Source organism: Aptenodytes forsteri, unplaced genomic scaffold (genome assembly GCF_000699145.1).
Source record: "Aptenodytes forsteri isolate BGI_AS27 unplaced genomic scaffold, ASM69914v1 Scaffold127, whole genome shotgun sequence".
In the NCBI taxonomy this organism is placed as follows: Eukaryota; Metazoa; Chordata; class Aves; order Sphenisciformes; family Spheniscidae; genus Aptenodytes; species Aptenodytes forsteri.
In genome coordinates, this window is record NW_008794711.1 from 190,843 (window position 1) to 197,201 (window position 6,359).

Sequence of the window (6,359 nt, forward strand, 5' to 3'; positions counted from 1 at the left end):
CCTCTTCTCGCTCTTCCCCTTTCCTTTCCCGCTGCAGCAGGGCGGACGAGGGTGGAGTCATTTCTTCCTTCTCCTCGTTACAGACGGGCGGCGAGAGTCTGTTTCTTCCCTTAACCCCGTTACAACAGCGAGGCGTTAATTCCCCCCGACACGCAGGTGCTGAGGGCCGTCCCCTGAGGGACTGTTCGCCCCCCTGCGCACATAGGTGTGAGCAATGAGGGGGAATTCCCCCCACATGTGCTCAGGACCGTGCAACGAGGGGTAATTCCCACCCCCCCCCGCCATGTGGACAGGATCATGCAATGAGGGGGCAGTTAACTCCCCCACACATGTATCCTCAGGGCCAAGCAATAAGGGGAATTTCCGCCCTATAGTGGCTAAAGACTGTAATGAGGGCAAATTCAAAGGGCCATGTGGTGATGGGCGCACCTCCTGCCCCGTGCCGTGGACTGTAACCTTTATTCCCCAAAGCTAAAGGGAGAAAGGAGAACTTTTCTCTTGGGGGGGGGTCTTCCTCACACATCCCGTTGTGGTCTCTGTACCTGCTATCAAGACCACAAAAGTAAGCAAATAACATGATTTAGACCTTTTCTGTGTTCGTGTCTCCCTCACTTGCAGCGGGGAGGTCCGTTTCGTGAGACAGAGCTTTTCTCCTCTTCCCATGTTTGAGGAACGTGGGCCTAGGTGTAGTGCCTGTGGTTCTGATTTATGACCCCCTGCGATAATCAGCCTCCTCTCTTAGAAACAGCCCCTGCAGCTGTAGTTTATTTAGTTTACCTGCTTTCTCCCCTCTGTACTTGATAAGGAGGAGAGGAACCAGATAATAATTAATCCTCTGTATGTAATATTTTTCCATGTTGTCTGTGACATGAGGTGGGGTTTAGTTACATTTTCCGATTTTTACTTTGCTCTGAAAAAAGCAGTTATGGAAATTGGATGTGCAAGCAAGTATTTACACATTTGAAAGTTAGGCCTGTTACTCCATCACTCCGCCTTGCTTTTTCTCTTAATGTTTTTTTTCTTTTTTCCTCTCTGCTTTCCCCCGCTTTTAACTTCATCTGAGCAGATGACACCACCCCTATTTTGACTGCTAGTGCGAGTTATGTGGCCAGTATGGACCTCTTTTTAACTGGTCTGGTTTCATTCTAGAACAGTACTTATACTGGAATATACTGAATTTCTTTATTACCCAAAGGGAAGAAATATGTAGAGGTGGACAGGGATGAGGTATGGCTTGGTACGCGTAGCTAGTAGAGTTTTAATCTTTTATCCAAATGTTGTCCTGGTATTTTTTTTCTTATAAGAATTGTTTGTGGAAGTAGTTGTTGCAGTACCTTTTTAGCCTGTCTTGTATCTTCCAGGAGTCATATAGGAGAGCCATATGTTTGACCAGCTAAACCTGCAGAGTATAGGAGTAAATTCTGCCCCTGATTTAGCCTCAGGTGCTGGGGGTTGGATTCATCTCAGCTGTCTGTAATCTTCTGAAAATTAGGTATTTAGTCTAAGCTAGATTTCCAGGTGCTGTCAAAAGGTGTCAAAAGGAAGACAAAAAGCTCCCCTAGGGTGATTTATCCTCTTCTGTTATAGGTAAGTAAGGTGATTTGCCTGTCTTTAGTGACTGTGAAGGAGTCTAGATTAATTTTTTAGGTGGCTAAAATTGGAGAGGTATGTCTGTTTTGTTATGAGAGAGAGGGAGCACTGAAAAGGGGAAAAAGTAAGGGATGTTTTGTAATCTAGCCTGTGAGCTTGCTACATTACCTGAGAGGTTTAAGGTAGGTGAGCGTCTTGCTGAGTTCTGGCGTTGCTAGAAGCGTGTGAAATACTCTTTTCTGTGGAGAAGTGCGGGAGTGCAAACTTGTAATTTGCAAATTGTTAGTAAAATTATTTTTCTCTAGGTTCTGTCGTACGATGTTAAAAGATCATAATTTGACAACTCAACAGTCTTTCCACCACCTTGCACCAAAGAAACCATTTCTTCCATCTGCAGTATGGCATAATGCAGGTAAATACTAGCTAAAAATGAATAGATGAGTGCATTGTGAGTTTTTATGTTTCGTGGTAATAATGAAAGCCTAGTATTTGTTTTGAAATCTGAGTGTGATAACATTTCCTAGGTGGTTTTTAATGAAGTGCTAGTGCATTTGGAGCTTGGGGAGAAGATTTGGATGGCTCATGGTGTGCTTGATTATACATGTTTTTCCTATGTCATTCAGCTGCCAAGACTTACAGGGGGCTTTGTTGGTGCAAAATATTATTTGGGCTTTGCTGCACTTAATTTAAATTCTATCTTAGTGTAAATATATCTCTTGTGAAAGACTTCATGTTGCCTTCTGTCCTGCTTCAGCTGCTGAGCTCTGCCAGATAAAATTGCAGGCTATCCAGATAGAACCTAGCAAGGATGAAAGCGAAGCCTTTCATTCTTAGAGCTGCAATATTTTCTTTTTTTAATTTTCCCCCTCTTGAACATGCATCCATGTATGGCACATTAATGGTATTCTCCATTAATATTATCTGCAGCTTGGTATTACCCTGAAAAAGCAATGTTTAAGATTGAGTTTGTTGTACCTACCATTTTTCTGGTAGATTTTAATGCTCAGAAAAGGAAAAAAAAGGAAAAAAAAAAAAAAAGCTGTGAAATTTGCACCACAGAAAAACATTGTGCTTTTGCACCTGCCCTGTGAAACTTGCACCTCAGAAAAACATTGTGCTTTTGCACCTGCCCGAAGGATTTAGCAACTGCTCTCCAATGCTGTGGTAGAAAGAGTCTAAGACAAAAAAAATTCTGCAGGTGCTGTTGCATGGAATTAGTCACAAATAGAAATCTTATTTAAATTAGTCTGCTCAGGCAGAAGTTTCTTTTTAATTTTTATTTCAGAGAAGTCCAATCTTATCTGGTCCAGCACCATTTTTTCTGTTTCAGTTCTAATCAACAGGCAGACTCTGACGAGTAGACTTAGTATTTTACCTGCTTCTGCAAGTGTCCTACTAAAGTTGGCCTCTATTTGGTATCTTCCTCTTATCTTGAGCAGGTGGTGGAACAGAATAATAAGCAGGTATTCACAGCGTTCCGCAGAAGGTTGAAAGGGACGATATAGATGTTTGATGTAAATACAGGCAGTTACCGACTACTGAATAATAAATTCCAAAGGGGTTATTCACAGCTGTGCAAAGAACTCTCCAGGTTGATTAATGGTTGGAAAACCTGGTCTTAGGAAGGCCGATCTTCAACTGCAGAAGACACTTTTAAAATACAGCGGCTATGCACATGGACGCCTTTTCTGAGAGCTGATAGAGCCATTTGTGGTTTAGGGTGTTAGAGGTGCTAGAAGAACAATGTATGATAGCTACATTGCTTTCAAAAAATGGGCAGAGTGTGCTCCATTTATGCCATCCAGATCCCCTGTTGTTGGTTATTTGTAAACTACACCATTACGCTGGATGTGATTTTGGGTGCCAGCTGGATCTGGAAGATGAGTAGTTCTTCCATCCCCATGGATAAAGCTGACTAGTTACTTGCTCTATCGGGATTATTCTTTTCATGTTAAAACTAAGTATTTCTGTGCTAAGTCTTTTTTCCTTTAAAAAAAAAAAAAAAAGAAAAAGCATTAAAAAAAAAAAAAAAAAGAAAATTTAGTGTGTGTGTACTTTGCCATTGTGTGTGTTCAAGTCAAATGGGTTGTTACCATGACAGACACATGCAGTAACAATTTGGCAATTTATAAATAGCGTGATTTGTCATCTAATACTAGGGAGTCATGGGCAAAATGGCAGTTTACGAAAATGAAAATGTCAGCTCTTTTTGCTGCTTTAAATCCCTCTATTGCCTATTTTTTGAAGTTATGTGAGCTTGTTTCTCAAGTATAATTTATTTATGAATATTAGGTCCTAGAGGTTTTTGTTTTTAAAATGCATTTTTTCTTTCCTGAATGTTCGTATATCATTCTGTTACTTGATGTGCAGGGAGAGTTAGAAAGAAGGAGAACTAGAAAGAGAATTAGAACACGGGAAACTGTCCCTAACTGATGTTCAGCTTCAGTGGGACATCAGGCATATGCTGCGTGGATATGTCTACAGGAAAATACACAACTAAATGTACACCATTAAATGCAAAGTATTAAATTTTAGTCAAGATCAGGTTTTTTTACACTCTTCTAGTGAAAGAAAGACCCACGCCGCAAAAGGAACTTCAGTAAAAATTTATCTTTTAAACATCTTTACCAGTGAACTGTAAATAATTTTACTCTGAATTGTTTGACCGTCAGTTCAATTTCTGGAGGATAAGTGATAGCTTACAGTAATTTTTCACTCTGTGGAAAATATTGTAAGCAGGGTGTGGCTCACTGTAACTGTTGTTATGCTTGGTTGGTTTTTTTTTTTAATAGTGCTGAAAAATGAAATAAAAACCAAACCCCATAAATCATGTGTATCTTGAAGAGGGGGTTAGTAAAACTGAGTATGCTTTGAACAGGAAGTGACAATGCTGGAAGAGGGACTTAACAGCATTTGAGGATCATAAAATAAAAAAAACCCCTAAACCCAACAGAGAAATGAAGGTTCCATCTCTTGGCCTTCAGTAGAAAGCGAGGATGGTACTGGCCTCATGCAGTTCGATACTGTTGCAGCAGGATGCTTTTTAGTAAATAAAAGGTAGCAAAAGAAGCAAAGACAAGGTTCCATTTATCATCGTGTTCCCTGTGAGATAACATGCCTGTGTTTATCAGTCTTCATGTCAGTCTGGAGGCTTTCACGGAACCCATTGTATTGTGTTTTTAAACTATCGTTGCTGCACAGGCTGCGGTTTGCTGTAGCACAGTGATCACCCTGGTCTTGGCTTGCTAAGTAATCAGGATCCTTGACTTTCATTTAAGCTACTTAGGTTTGATTACATTATTTTTCTTCTTCTTTTTTTTTTTTTTTTTAATTTCCAGTAAGAGGCATGTTTATTCAAACTCAGGACACACCAAATCCAAATAGTTTGAAGTTTATTCCAGGGAAGGAAGTTCTGGAGTCGAGGACTATGGAGTTTTCCACACCAGCTGCAGCATTTTGCTCACCTTTAGCAAGGTATTATTAAACACATCATAATTTGTTTGCGGGACCAGTATGGGCTGTCTGAAACTGATGTTTTTAAGCACAGCTTCTGATCATTCTGCTCCTCCTTATACGCAGGAGCAGCTTGGTTGGATTTAAGTTTTTAATGCCGCTTTACTTGTGCATAAAATTAAAGCTGGGAAGATTGTCGTTACTAAAGTAGTCTTTCTGTGTGTCTGTACTCCCCACGGCTGTATCATAGCAGAATGCATCATGGTCTAGCTTATGCAACTGGATTGAGTGGTATTATAAATCAGTATTCTTGAACAGTGGCTGCATCACCAGTGAGACCTCTAGCCCTGATTTCGCAAAATCATTCCCATCAGAACACTCTTAATTCGAGTAGTTACTTGGAAATCATGCAACTTTTCAGAATTGGGTAATACAGCATAAGCAAGTAAATAGCTGATGGGGTCCATCTGTCAGAAGGGGAAGAGCATCTTTGGTCATAGGCTTGCCAAGCTGGTGAAGAGGGCTTTAAACTAAAGTTGCCGGGTTAGGGGAACCTCAATCCATCCCACTCCTACCAGTTTGATGCCAGGGCCAGCAATAGATGCCCAGAGCCTGGAGAAGGAACACAGGTCAGCAGGAGAGCGCCTGAAGAGCAGCACAAAGGAACTCCAGCCAGTAAGACAGCTTCATCGGGGGCCCAACTTCAATGCCTCTATGCAAATGCACGTAGCATGGGGAATAAACATGAGTTAGAGACGTGCGCATGCCTGCAGGGCTATCCTTTATGTCAACGACCAGCTGGAGTGCCTGGAGCTCTGCCTGGGGATGGATGAGGAGCTGACTGAGAGCTTATGGGTCAGAATTAAAGGGAGGGCGGGGACAGGTGACATTACGGTGGGGGTCTGCTACAGGCCACCCGACCAGGAAGACAGAGTGGATGAGGCCCTCTATAGACAGATAGGAGCAGCCTCACACTCACAAGCCCTGGTCCTCATGGGGGACTTCAACCTCCCCGATATCTGTTGGAGGGATAACACGGCAGGGCATAAGCAATCCAGAAGGTTCCTGGAATGCATCGATAATAATTTCCTTCTCCAAGTGGCAGAAGAGCCAATGAGGAGAGGTGCTACGCTGGACCTTGTTCTCATCAGCAAGGAGGGGCTGGTGGGGAATGTGAAGCTCAAGGGCAGCCTGGGCTGCAGTGACCACAAAATGGTTGAGCTCAAGATCCTTAGGGCACCGAGGAAGGCGCACAGCAAGCTCACTACCCTGGACGGCAGGAGAGCAGACTTTGGCCTCTTCAGGGATCTCCTTGG

General features: G+C 42.3%; 1 protein-coding gene across 1 annotated transcript in view; it reads left to right on the forward strand.

Annotated features, from left to right (window-relative positions):
* NFU1 (NFU1 iron-sulfur cluster scaffold) overlaps window positions 1-6,359 on the forward strand; it is a 19,157-nt gene that overhangs the window by 1,132 nt on the left and 11,666 nt on the right. The window contains exons 3-4 of the mRNA XM_009273788.2: window positions 1,896-2,002; window positions 4,929-5,064. Coding sequence (XP_009272063.1) covers window positions 1,909-2,002; window positions 4,929-5,064 — 230 coding nt within the window. The 5' untranslated portion in view covers window positions 1,896-1,908. The remainder of the gene's footprint in view (window positions 1-1,895; window positions 2,003-4,928; window positions 5,065-6,359) is intronic.